This window comes from Hyperoodon ampullatus (genome assembly GCF_949752795.1).
Source record: "Hyperoodon ampullatus genome assembly, chromosome: 9".
Taxonomy (NCBI): Eukaryota; Metazoa; Chordata; class Mammalia; order Artiodactyla; family Ziphiidae; genus Hyperoodon; species Hyperoodon ampullatus.
The window spans coordinates 76,359,337-76,373,748 of record NC_136922.1 but is presented as its reverse complement, the minus strand read 5'-3'; the positions used below and the strand labels follow the sequence as shown (position 1 = coordinate 76,373,748).

Sequence of the window (14,412 nt, the reverse complement as noted above, 5' to 3'; positions counted from 1 at the left end):
ATAAGATTAGATCATAATGTTATTAAATTTGAGAGTAGCAATTTGAGCCATAGTTTATTCAAATCTTCCTAACAACTAAACACAAAAAAAGTCAGTTAGCTAAAATGGCTGATCTCATTCTTGGCTTCTGGCTACAGTCCCAAAGGTCTAACAGTAAGGATATCTACTGAGATTTCTTTAATAGGCCAGTCACTCTACTAAAAGCTTTGCATGTATTATCTCATTTAATCTTCACAACACTCCTAAGTAGTAATCATTATTATTCGTGTATTGTTATTGCTAAAGTTACTGTTATCCCCATTTTACAGATGAGGAAACAGGGCACAAACAAGTTGAGTAACTTGTCCAAGATTACTCATCTACTAAGTTTGGAGCTAGAACAGAACCCCAGCCCTTATGGGACCACCACATCATCAGTAGTACTATCTGCTGTGGCCTCATTCAGTGGGTTCCTCCTTCTGTAAGTCAGGTGCATTGTCACTGTTCCCAAACATTAATTCAAACTCACATCTCTCATCATTTTCACTGCTTCTCTGGTCCTCCCGAGTCTTCTGGCACACATTGCTAGCCTTCTTTTGATGTAGACCAAGACATTGGTGTCTCGTCCTGAAGAGGGAGACATAAAACACCAAAACTTAAAAAAAAAAAAAAAAAAGAGCTTTCAGCTCAGCAGCAAGAAAAAATACAGAGGCATATTTTTCATGCCCTTAAAGGAAAACCTCAGAGAGAAGAGTCTGCTCCTTTGACTCTTCCTTACTGCTAGGAGCACTGACAACTTTCCTAATAGCAGAACGCAAACAGAGTAAAGTCAAAGTACTTAGACTTCCAAAGGTCAAATCATGTGACTATTAAGTCATGCTTTTGAGTTAGGATGTTGAATATTCGATAAATAAAATCATCTGCCACAAAGTGCTGGGAAAATGAACATACCCAAATTGCATGAGGTTTACAAGCAAGAATTCCACATTCTTCTAGCGTGCATGCTTTTGGTGAAGATGCAAAGAGGTGAATCTCAGGTTGCATCCTGATGAACTATTTTTTTTTCCTTCTTGACATTAAGTCTGGAGAAGCCTCATCTTGACCTTCTGTTTTACATTATTCTTTCCCTAACACTAGTGACATCATAATCATCTCCAGGTCCCCAAAGCAGTCAATTTTAAATGGCAACATAACACATTCCAGATATGACAATAGACCATGCAACAAAATGAAAAACTACCCTAGTGTTAGAGAAAGTATTGACAAGCTAAATAGTTGTAATAATAGTCACTAAGATGGCTCTTAAAAAGTACATTAACAACTTCTCATCTTAATCTCTTATTTAATTATGTGTATTTCTGGCTATGTTTCCAGACCAGTGAGAACATGTATGTACTTAATCCTCAATAAAATTACCATGTTTTAGAAAAATATGACACACCTGTTATAGATTAAGTATATGTATAATATGCAGCTATTAAAAGATGTTAAGACCAAAGTCCTAACATTTCAAGTTTTAAACAATGAGAACAAGATGTGTGCTGAAAATCTGCCAAGTACCTACAAATTACTTTAAAGATGTGATTATATTTTTTTGGATAGATTTAGGCAACAGGTTGAAGGGATTAATTTACAGAAGAAAAGAAATAAAGAAAATTTCTCAAGTTATATTACAGATTATGTAACTTTATGTATTAATCCTCATTTTATTCACAAAACAGACATTTACTATATATGTCTTCAAAATTCACAGTGTTATACATAATTTTTTTTAAAAAGCAAGATATAGATGGCAATTAGAGAGTTGATTAACATATATACTACTAAGAATAAAAATTAAAACCTGTGTATTGAGGGGTTATGTGGACAGACTTATATACACAGGCCACAATGCAAAGATCTCACTGTACCTTAGTCATAGGGACTAATACATTCAGTTTCTGCACCAAATCCAGGCTTAACACTACAACTTAATTTTATAATCTCAAATATGAAGGAGATACACTCCTACTCTCCAAGACGCAGGAGAGAGAAATGAGAGAAATTCCATTTTAAAGAAACAACCCAAAGTTTGGTTAGACAGTGAAAACACTCCCTCTCACAAGGATCACTAAATTTCTGCTTAAACAACCACCAAATTGACAAGTTGAGGAGCTCAAGAAATTCCAGAAATGATTTTGTTGTCTTGTTTTTATACCATTCCCCCAAAATAACACTGACTCTCAGTTTAGTGTACTAAAATGAAAGGCCTCATTTTAAAGTTATGTTAAATAAAAGAAACCATTATTTTAAATAATTTAAATATTAAAAAGATACAAAATTAGGAATTCATGGCTCTTTCTCCCTAGGAGCCAACAGCAGTGCTTCCTAAATAAGAGCTAAATACTGAGACAATCACCAATAGCTGTTATATTCTTAGCTGTCCTATTGCAACCCATGCTGTAGAAGACCCATAAGACAAAACCTCTGATAGCATTAATGCTAATTTAAGTCCTGTTTCCCAATTAGGATTTAAAATTATGGGGCAGAGAAGCAACTGATAAACAGAAGTATGTAAGAATTCTGAGGAGAAAAAGGGTCACCATTAAAGGTTATTACCTTTATTTCTAGAGTTAAAAAATCTATGGGTAGGCATGAAAACATGAACAGTAATGAAGCTATAAGTTAATTATGTGCTGTGCTCTTGTGGGGAAGAAAAATTAATAAAAACAAAGAAAGGCAAAAAACAATATTTATTCTAATCTAGGAGAAATGTCTTTTGAACTGGACTGAAAAATTTGCTCTGATTAATCATGTTACAATTCTGATCCCCCAACACGTCAACCTGGAGGAAACCTTACTATGTTGGGCTTCATACTGGGATCCATGATGCTGTAGCTGCTGAGAACGCCGGTAACAGCCGTCTCCAGCTTTCAGGGCCTGCTTAAACAGCTTTTCTGCTTCAGCAATGGTTGTTGCTTCTTCTTCAGCCAAGAGAATATAAGCAGTTGCACACCTGTCCATTCAGATAACAGCCGCCATCAATTACAAATCCAAGGACATTGTAATAGCTGTAGGAGTGCATGCAGAAGGGCAGGAGTTATGCCAAAACATGCAGAGTGGCCAACTGGTTCATGCACCCCTGTTTGTAGTCATTGACACAAAATAATGGTACAAAAGAAATGTCTGTGTTTTAGCTTGAGAGGTAGGATGAGTAGTGTTAGGAGCATATGGACTCTGCCCCTTATTAGTGTGTCACTTTGGGCAAGTTATTACTCTGCCTCCCTGATGGAGAACAACATGGAATCCACTTGTTCACAGCGTTGTTGTGAAGGTTAAGTAAGGTGATGCATGAAAAGTGCTCAGTACAGTAGTAGCCAGCATGTGGTACATGCTCAACAATGTCAGCTAACGATGGCAATGAGAATAGCTGTTATTAAACATCTCCTTCTGACACTCAAAGTTAGAGATACCATAAAGTTTACTTTTATTTACTAAACACAGATTCTCTTTAGTCTAAGGATTTATTCAGAATGAGAAATTCATTAAATCAAGTAAGTTATTCATTTAACAAGCAGTGCTTCAACATTTCATTACAGTTAGCACTGGTTTTCTATGTCAGAGAAGAATACTGGAAGAACCTACAGGTAGAGTTATTTCAGAAGAGCTCAAAATTAGATTCAGCCTCCGGAGCAAACAAGGGTTAAATCTCACACCTTTAACAATAATAGCTACCGCCTGTTGCTTAGTTTCTATTAAGCACTGTACCAGGCACTTAACATATATCGTCTCATTTAATCCTTTCAACAACCTCTAACATAGGAAGTCAGAAAGGATAAACACTCAACTAACGAACAAGGGGAACTCTTGAAAATTTAAACCTTCCAAATCATAGAACAACCACCCAAATGCCAAAGAAAGGGAATGTGATAAGGAAATGGTGAGGCCAGAGCAGACCACACAGGTCCTGATCTGTACATATCCCTTGGCTTTCTCCACTGCCTCTCTTGTGGTCATTTCCCTACTTATCAGAACCTCCATCAGACCACAAGAGAGAAAATAAACAGAAAGTGAAACCAAATGTTACTTCTACTATTCATAAACTACAACAGCCAGGTAGGAAAAGGAGGCTGAATTTATGGCTTTTGTGAGATTTGGGGTTACTAGTTAATCTTAGCCTTGAGGAGGGGTCTCGTAAGTTCTTTAGCCAGTCCCTCTAATTTCAGGCAGGACTGATCAATAGGGCTTTAAGCTGAATGTGGTGAGGTAGGGAGGAAAAAAATGCCCAGAAAAAAAGCTGTAAAACCAATTACTGTGGAGGGCAGCAGATATGACTTGGAGAGAACAATTATGATGCTAAAACTGCCCAGTGATTCATTGGAGAAATAAATGGGTTGGGCATTGGGAAGCAACACTTCAGGCTTCAGATGCCGACACATAAATATAGGTCCAGGGTAATGAAGTGAAAATTGAGATTGTAATACTGAGTGGTGGACACAGTATCAGAGGAATTAGCTATAAGATTATAGCTGGTGGGCTGGGAACTCAAGACAGGTTGGGGCTAGCTCGCTTGCTTTGTTTATTTATATTGCAAATAGCACTCTTAGGAGGAGAGGCAGAGTAGCACTACTGGCCAAGAAAACATACATCTATGTAGAAACTCATGAGTCTGGGGTAGAAACATGCTAAGAGCTTATGAGTGAAGGAGAAAGGAAAGAGCAATAGAAGTGCTAATGGTTGGGGAGTACAGAACAGACTGTTCAGCTCAATGGAAGATAGAGATGATGCATCCTGTCACAACACAATACACATACAGAAGCAAGAAAGTATGGTGATGGGGGTGTCAACCATCCAGATATCTGCTAGAAGAAGTCTCATTTGGTTAGAAGTAGGGCACTCAACAGGTTCTTGACTTACTTTGGTAATAATTTTATCTCCCAGATGGTAGAGGAAGCAATTAGGGGAACTTCAACTCTGGACCTAATTCTGACCAAGAAGAAAAAAATAGTTGGTGAAATGAAAATTGATAGGAACATTCAGAGAGAGTTACTATGTCATTTCAGACTTCAGGATAATCAGAGAAGGTAAGGTGGACTTCAAAAAATTCAAAGAAAAGAGGCGTGATTCAATGGCATGAGACGCAGAAGGAAAAATGGTTTAAGAGGATTAAGCAGCTTCCAAATGTCTAATCAAAACTGCAATCACAAATGACCCTCTCAGGAAGAAAAGAGGGGTGACAAGTAACCACTATGGCTGCACAGAGATCTCTCACAAGGTCATATTTCTAAAGGACATGTAAAAAAAGATGGAAGGAGGGCATGTAATGAAGGGCCACAAGAGAAATGAGCTTTTCAGAATAATGTCAGGAGAGCTACAACTCCACATTAGCTGAAGCTTGCAAAACAAAATAAAGGCAAAACAAAAAATGCTCAAGACAACCATCTATTCCTTGTTTTTAACTTATGTTTAAGGCCCTATCACCACCCCCACTTCAGCAAAACCATGACAAATATAAATAAACAAAAAAGACAAACAACACAACAACAACATCAAAACAAGGAAAGTTTATAGTGAGTAGCAGCAGATAATAAAGAGAAAACAAAACTCTCTAACTCCTATTTGGTTCCTGATTTCTCCATCAGGGAGAATGATTGTCAGGCTGACAAAGGGAGAAGAAATTAAACCCTAAAATGAATAAAAAGATGTAAGATAGCAAGTGACTGATCTATTGTAAATGAATTATTGTACTGGGATAGGCAAATCCCAGGAAGCCAACAGATCTTGTAGGCAGCCCACGGAATTGCTCTCTGTGTATTGTTAAGGAATCACAAGAATGGAGAGGTTCTAGAAGATGAGATGACTAATGTAGTAAAAATGTTCAAAAAGGGGAAGAAGGCAGACTTCCCAAACTACAGAACGGTGATTTGGAAAGATATTCTAATGGATTATTAAAGGGATAGTTTCTAAGCATTTTTAAAAGAAAGTAGTGAATGCTGGAAGCTAGCTTAAATTCACTAAGAATAAATAAATCAGTTTGTGCTAGCTTAATGTACTCTAATGGATTTACTATACATTAAAGATCCATAGCTACAACTGGCATTTTTAAGATCAAAATGCAGAAATATGGGTTGAATCACAGTGTAACTGGGTGGCTTAGTAATTGGTTGTACAATAAATACCAAAGGGTGATGATCCATGAAGACATGAACCTGGAGGGTGGTTTCTATATGTCATGTCACAGGGTTCTATCCCTGGTCCTGATACTTTTATTAGAAACACGGATGACACATAGAAGGCAGGCATATCAAATTTGTAGATGACAAGAAACTGGAAAATAAATATGTTGCATGACAGAATCAGAAACCAAATAGATCAACAGGTTACATTGGCAGGATTTCCAACTCTCAAGTGAATCTTTTCACTAAAGACCTCTGAAGATTCTGCAACCCTCTTCAGAAAAATCATAACATAGTTTAACAATGACCACTTGGCAGGGAGAGTGTCGAGGTGATTCAAGCACCAGATGGGTGTTTGAACTACAAGACCTTCAAGGTCTCTGCCAACCCTGAGCTTTTATGACTCCAACTTTAAGAATCTTTCTCATTTCCTGACATCTCCAGACGAGACTTCCCAGTCTTCCTTGGTGACCCACAGAATGTTTAACAGCACTAAGGACAGCATTTCCTCTCATCTTTGTCTTGATCTTGAAATATTTTTAAAGTATAATTTCTTCACTTTATGTTTTTTACTATGTTTTCCCTACTAGCAGAAGTTCTACCTAGAAAATGTGATGGCAGAGATGAGCACTCTATATCTGGAAAAATGTCCCTGCCACAATGTTTTAGATATGTAAAGCACTGTATTTATTTTATGTCCACACATTATTCCATGGCTAGCCCTTGAAGGATTTAATTTAGGGTCATAGCAAAGCCACTAAATTGTTGTCTAAAATGACTAAAACTACCTTCACATGGATGTCCTTTATAAAAAAAATTTTTTAAATAAATTAATACCCCCCCCAGAATAATCCTCAAGTTCAAATGAGTAGTTTAAGTATCCCATGAATGGCAACTGAATACATTCAGCAAGCAAGATTTCCCCCCACTTACTCATTTATCTCTAAGGCTTCATGGGCTGCAGAAATCCTAGCTTGGGGGTTTCTCTCTCTCCAGGCTTTCTGCATTACTATTTTAGAAAAAGAGAGAAAAGCACATCAGTAAATACTTAAAAAGACTCAGTACAGGTATAGCTAAATTAATAGCTTTCAGCTTGAATTACAAGAGAACAGTTCACTTATAAAGTGGGTTAGCCCAAAACTCCAAAGTCACACAAATACATTCTAATTTGCTATTCCATTGTCCCTCAACTGCTGATATCAAATCTTTCTTATGCTCATAAAACTAGAGGTCTAATATCTTACAGACTAACCCATAGTCTATAATAATAGAGACTTAATCTTGATTAAGATTTCTTAATCAAGGGGCTTCCCTGGTGGCACAGTGGTTGAGAGTCCACCTGCCAATGCAGGGGACACGGGTTCGTGCCCTGATCCAGGAAGATCCCACATGGCACGGAGCAGCTGGGCCCGTGAGCCATGGCCGCTGAGCCTGCGCGTCCGGAGCCTGTGCTCCGCAGCGGGAGAGGCCACAACAGTGAGAGGCCCGCATACCGCAAAAAAAAAAAAAAAAAAAAAAAAAAGATTTCTTAATCAAGAAAAGAAAAGGCATTCTAACAGAGATTTAATATTTCTTTTGCTCATCAATATCATTTGTTGTTAGAGAACATACATTATTTTACACATTTTGGGATGAGATTGCTACTAATCTCTTACTTCTGTTTATACACAACACAATTTTTATCGGTCATTTTCCCAAACACTTGCTACAGGATCTGGATACTAGAACATTCTAAAACCACTGGAAGAATTATGAGTTGGATCAGAAAAAAGTGCTTTAGGTTTTTGCTTAACATGCGTACCTGTTCCCAAAGTTTGCTGCAAACCCAGTTTTTATATAGCAGAGCAGTTTGTGAATATATTGTGGGAAGCTTAATGCTTGGAATTTTCATTGTACTATGTATCCACCATGGCAAGGGTACCTTTTTAAAAAGGGTAACAATCTCCTTGTCTAAGTTGTTTTATAAATTTGTATCTTCTAAGTTAGTTTCTTAGGAGCATGTACATATTCCTTTTTTTAAAGGTTTTTTTTTTTCACCTATTTACTTTACGTTTGGTACTATAAAAGGTATCAGTAGGGTTATATGGAACTCAAGCAGTATGAAATGCATGCTAAACAAAGTCTCTTCTAGGGTGGAAAACAAATCTGGATTCCAATAACAAAGTCTATGCCCCCATTCAATGCTAGTGACCCTACAAATAGGCATATAAATCACTACAATATATTCATTAATTATTTGGGTTCACTGAATTTCTAACTAGAATATCATCAAGGAGACATGACCTTTCACTCTATCTCAACCAAGGATTTAGTTAGCTTCATGGTATTTTTTTTAAAATAACATTTTAAATTATAAAGAGGGGACCCATTTCTATATTAATACTTCATTGTGATAAAGCCTTTATTTAAGTATCAACAATCTGGGTTTTACTGGTCAATCTCCAATTTAATATTTTATTCATCAGGGTTTTTGTAGAGCAGGTATTCTATAAGTAGTAACCTTGATCTTTAAAACAAACCAAAAAGCCCTCCCACTCAGTAACTATCTAAAGGATTTTCCATACTTGCATCTGCAGGACGCAGATGGTCCGAGTCACAAGTAAAGAATGTCTGGTGGTCCTGGGCAGAGAGATTCATGTCATAGTAAGTCAGAGGCTCTCGTCCAGTCACCCAAGTGTACCTGTAAAGGAGAAATAAGATGGTCAGGCACTTTTGAGGAAGGAAAGCAAGACCTACAAAATACTAAGCTGCATAGGTGTTGAATCATAACACACTGAATACTATTGCCAATAAATAAAAAAATAATCATCTCATAACACACTGAGTACTATTGCCAATAAATAAAAAAAAATAATCATCCTAGTCTCCCTTTAGGAAGTATATCAGCAGAAAAAAAGTTAGGGCTTCCCTGGTGGCGCAGTGGTTGGGAGTCTGCCTGCCAATGCAGGGGACACAGGTTCGTGCCCTGGTCCAGGGTATCCCACGTGCCACGGAGCGGCTGGGCCCGTGAGCCATGGCCGCTGAGCCTGCGCATCCGGAGCCTGTGCTCTGCAATGGGAGAGGCCACAACAGTGAGAGGCCCATGTACCACATTAAAAAAAAAAAAAAAAAAAAAAGAAAAAAAGTTAAAAAAATTCTGCTATATTTTTGTCTTAAAATTTTAGTAGCACTAGCTAATGTGCTAATTAGTACTTTTAAAATTAGTACTAATTATAATTAATTAGTACTAATTAATTAGTAATTAATACTTTCCTAATTATTATTATGAATAGAGATTTCCCCAAAGCTATGAAAATTCTTATCTGCCTAATTACTCTGCAAAATAAAATTCTAACATTACTTCTGTGGCATCTTTATAACCATGTTCCAGGTAAGCTTCAAAATATTTTGACTACATAGTATATAGTGAAAAGAATAACTGTAATAGAAAATCTCTAAAAACCACACATTTTTGTATGTTATCCTAATTCCAATGCTAAAATATTTATAAAACGGAAAAATCAAAACATTTGAGGATAGCATCAAAAAATGGAAGCACTATACAGACTGTTAAATGACCCCTAAATGAACCTGCAAAAACATTTACTGCTGTCTTTGCTCTCTGGACTAGACCCATTTGTTTCCCAAGCTGTCAAAATGCTTACCGATTATATTCAGCACCCCTAAATAAATTTAGTGGATTTCTCCATACTTTGCATTCTGCAAAAAAGAGAAATGCGAAAATGTTACACATAAGTTCAGAGACACTACAAGCTAATTAATTCAGCAAAACACCCTTCCTGGCCATTTGATAAGATAATTTTATTCTCTATCCTCTACATGGTAAGCAATGTGGAAAAACTCTGGGTAGTTAATCAGGAAATGTAGCTCAGGCACCAGGACTTTGGAAAGTTTCATCTAATCTCTCCAGACCCAAGTTTCCTCATTTGTTAAATCAAGGCACATGCCAAGAGCAGCTAGTTCGTAACCTCTATAGTCACTTCAAGAGGTCCAAATAGATTGAATAATTTATTTCTAAATTATAGGTAGAAGGTATAGGTAGAGGTAAAACTACTTTCTGTTACTCTAAAATATATCTTACAATGACTACCTATATAACAAGCTAAATTTAACCTCCAGAGTACATGTAAAGAACCTTAGACTCTTAATTAGGGCCTATGCGAATATTGATTTTGTGTTAATTCACCAGGTTGCTTTCACATTGCTGTAAAGGAGTGGTAAGAAAATTAATACTAAAGTTACCATTATGGTAGAGAGAAATGCTATGAAAATAAATTGTTTTCAAGTACTTTAACATTGTTTACTTATGCAGACACAGGTAATTAGTCATCATACTAATATCATAATGTTAGCATGTAATAATAGATTATACATCTTGTTATACAAGGAACACAGACAGAACCATAGGACTTTAATTTAGAAAAGTCAACCATTAGCTTTTAAGACTGTGTTATAGTAAATGTGTGACTAATAAGCTACAGTTCTTTTAAAACAGTCTATGATTAAGAGTTTCTAATGATTCAGAATGCTACATTTCTTTGAATGAATAATTCTTTATTAGAAAATAAAATCAGTTAACAGTATTTAAGAATCTATGTGTGCTGTCAGCCAAAACACACACCCAAAGACATAAATACACAAAAGTGAGCAATTATTACAGAAACTGAAAGAACATTAAAGGCCATGGATGATTCATTAAGATTCTACCCTCAATCCTGTTACATTCAACATCCATCTGTCCACCCATCCATCCATCCATCCATCCATCCATCCATCCATCCATCCATCCATCCAGTATGCATTAACTGAGCACCCAGTGGGTGAAACAAACAAGTAAACCATCAATTACAATACAGCATGAAAATGGAGGAGGAAAACATAAAGCACTATGGGAACACTGTGTAATCTCAATAAATTTTTGTTAAAATAGTGAATGAAAGATGTACAGGTAACAGGAAATCTTGTTTTTATTTAAAGAAAATAAATTTATCTTTAAGTTAGGGCAGGATCCCACCTGAAATTTACTTAATGTTTGGAAACAATGGTCCTAAATTTTTTGTCACTTAGCTTAACTTGCCATTTAGGAAATGATGTTTGCTCAGTTAGTTCAGCAGTTTTGAATTTTGCTCTTGAGAAACTGAGATTCGATGGCTGTCATTTCATATGACACTAATTAGAAAATTATGCTTCCCTTAAGTAAATACTTTTTTTCCAGACATAAAGCTCCTTAGTGGGGTCACTAAAGTACTCCAGATCATGGCTTGAAACAACTGCTGAGCCAAACAACCATGATCTCAGTCCTCATGGCTTTTATAGCTCTTAGGTCCTCACCACTCCCAAACCCTCCTAAGAGGATGTCTTTCAAGATTCCAAGTGCTCTTCTTAAAGCTTCATGAATATTGCTAGGTTTGTATTTAACACGTAATAAACATGCACACAAATTTGTGTGCAATCATGGTCATTTTAGTATTATTTACAATAAAATAGGACATTTGGGGAGGAGCCTCTCCCCCCACCAAATTTCATTTGAAATATCAGTAAAAAGGTTATGGCAAATACTTTGTCTCCAACAAATATATTGCCTGGAAGGATAAGTGCCATTCAAACAAATATATTGCCTGGAAGGATAAGTGTCAAATATCAGTTGACAAATTAAAAAGAAAATTGTCTTCAATTAAAATTTTAATTCTATTATACATTAGATACAAATGAAATTATTTCTAAATAAAAATAACTCCAAATAGAAATGGTGTGTATACCTAAAGTATTACTGAGCAGTATCTAAAAATGCCATCTTTATTTAGGAACTGCCATGATATAGCCAGCAGGGGGTGCTGCAAACATTTTGAAATATTGTTTTTATGATTTCTACTAGAGAACTGAACTTTAAAAAAAAAACATTGTTAATATCAGTGTCATACATGTGGTCTGTATTCAGTTTCTTCAGCTATTCCTGAAACTTAGAAATGAGTACTTAAGTAAATGTAACAGATGTAAAATGTTCTGAATGAGAAAAAACGTGATGAATAAATATATAAGAAATGTCTTCATGAGCTATGTCCTTCAAGTTGAGGGTGCAGAGCAGGTACAATTTTCTTTTAAGAAATAAGCAATCTAGAGGTCTAATAACACATGTAAAAAATTTCACTTCAAATTAGGTTGTAACTACATTAATTTCCTCTTTGCTGCTTTGTTTCATAATTTTATCTTTACTACGAAAACTCTCTTGGTCTGGAATCACTCTAGGGAACATACCCCATAAATATCAGACTACCTGATGGTTTCATGATATGGACAAAGGTTGTAAATGCCAAAAGTATCATAATATGAAGATTTAAGTCAATAAATTAAACTCAGGTCTCCAGAGGGTAAAAGTTTTTCTACATGAGGTCCAGTTTCTTATCTTACTTGTATCTTTGAGAAGTAAATTTCTTATTTAAGTCTGAATTAAAATTTTACCTCCAAAAGGTATTTTCCATTATCCATCAATATCAACAATTTTAGTGCTCTTCAGCAGCACTAAAGGTTGACTGGGACTCATCAAGGGCTTGCTAACATCATTAATAGTTCAGTTAAAAATATGCCCTTGATACAATTAACATGTTCTCTCTGATTCCATCTGTAGTAGCCCACAGAGGAGTCTCTACCCATAACTGCTGATAGGAATGTTCAGACCTCACCATGCACATAAGAATGCAATTCAAGAGAAAGAGAAGCAGTAAACATTGGAATAGCGCTTGTTTAGTTCCCAAAGGAACTAAATGGAGAACAGATTCCATTCACCCATAGGATGACAATAAATTTCTGTGTGGGAGATAAAGAACATAAAAAATAATACTTACCACCGTCAAGGACTTATAAAATCATGCTCCAATCTTTTTTTCAGTTTTCCCTCTCACCATTCCCTACCAAAACTTTCCATCTCAGTGATACTTATTTCTTGCCTGTTCATACTCAAGTTATTCCTCCAGAATGCCCACCTCATAGGACTGAGTGGTTTAAACATGTACAGAATGGCTATTATGCATTACTCCTTGTACGAGTCCTAGGTTACAAAAAAAAGATACAGTTTATGACCTAGAGGAGCTTATACTGGGTTGGCCAAAAAGTTCATTCAGGTTTTTCCATAACATCTTACGAAAAACCCGAACGAACTTTTTGGCCAAGCCAACACATTGGTAGAAAAAGGAAAAGGCCACTGAATCACTGTATGGCATACAGATGAAGAAGCTCCTTAGAAGGAATAAATGTACTGAGAGAACCAAAGACTTTCCCTTTGTCACAGTCCTCAAGGAAAAAGAGAACTTAATTCTCAGAAAAACCAAAAGGCTCTAAAGTCACAGGGCTTTTAATCACATGGAAGAAAATATTTTTCTACATTCAACCTATTTAACTCTGAAAACCTTTTTTCCCTAAAATTAAAAACATATACATAGAGAGAATCCCCACTCCTAGGACTCTCAAATATATAAATAACTAATTTATAGCCTAGGAAGATGTATTATACCAAAAAGTTACCACCTCTTCCCAGGATCTGAAATGTAATAATGACAGTAATACTATTACAAATAGCAGCAACAGCAACTTGTGTCATAGCTATGAGCTTGATTTTCATAGAGCCTTTCTATAAAAAGGCTTAAAGCTCTAGTCATCTAAATTCCTAACATAAGTTAGTGAGGGTCACAGAGTAGGCCCTTTTTATAGAAGTAAAGAGTAAAGCACAGAAAAGCTACATAATTTCCCCAAGGTAAAAGTAAATGAGATTAAAGTCTGGTATCCAGATTGCCTAACAATTACCCACAATATATAACAGACCTGTTACCCTGCAACATCATATTTTAAAAATCTTGTGACTTCATCAATTAAATTTTCTACTAGAGGAACAGTTTTGAAAACACCTCTGGGGAAATGTTAGGCACTTTGAAACAATACTTTTAAACATTTTAGTTCCAAAGTACAACAGAGAAGGGCCCTAACTAATGTTTTCTCAGATATATTATGACAATCAAGATTAACCCCAAACCAGTCAATTTTTGACATGTGATTCTGCATATATTTATTAGCTTTGTTATCTCAGAAATGAATACCCAATTCTCTACATCATACAGGTTGATCTTAAGCAATCATTAAGAGTAACAAAATATCCATTTTCTTTCTTTAAGTCTTTATTGAATTTGTTACAGTATTACTTCTGTTTTATGTTTTGGTTTTTTGGCCTCGAGGCATGTGGGTTCTTAGCTCCCCGACCAGGGATTGAACCTGCACCTCCTGTATTAGA

General features: G+C 36.0%; 1 protein-coding gene across 5 annotated transcripts in view; it reads right to left on the bottom strand.

Moving 5' to 3' along the window:
- ST7 (suppression of tumorigenicity 7) overlaps positions 1 to 14,412 on the bottom strand; it is a gene marked incomplete at both ends in the record, with an annotated part of 268,832 nt that overhangs the window by 95,822 nt on the left and 158,598 nt on the right. For 3 of the 5 annotated variants that reach the window (XM_079710992.1, XM_079710993.1, XM_079710991.1), the window contains 6 exons: positions 509 to 606; positions 2,820 to 2,974; positions 4,876 to 4,944; positions 7,068 to 7,143; positions 8,699 to 8,814; positions 9,779 to 9,833. In XM_079710992.1, the coding sequence (XP_079567118.1) occupies positions 509 to 606; positions 2,820 to 2,974; positions 4,876 to 4,944; positions 7,068 to 7,143; positions 8,699 to 8,814; positions 9,779 to 9,833 (569 nt within the window). The remainder of the gene's footprint in view (positions 1 to 508; positions 607 to 2,819; positions 2,975 to 4,875; positions 4,945 to 7,067; positions 7,144 to 8,698; positions 8,815 to 9,778; positions 9,834 to 14,412) is intronic. The other 2 variants (XM_079710995.1, XM_079710994.1) reach the window with 1 other exon arrangement.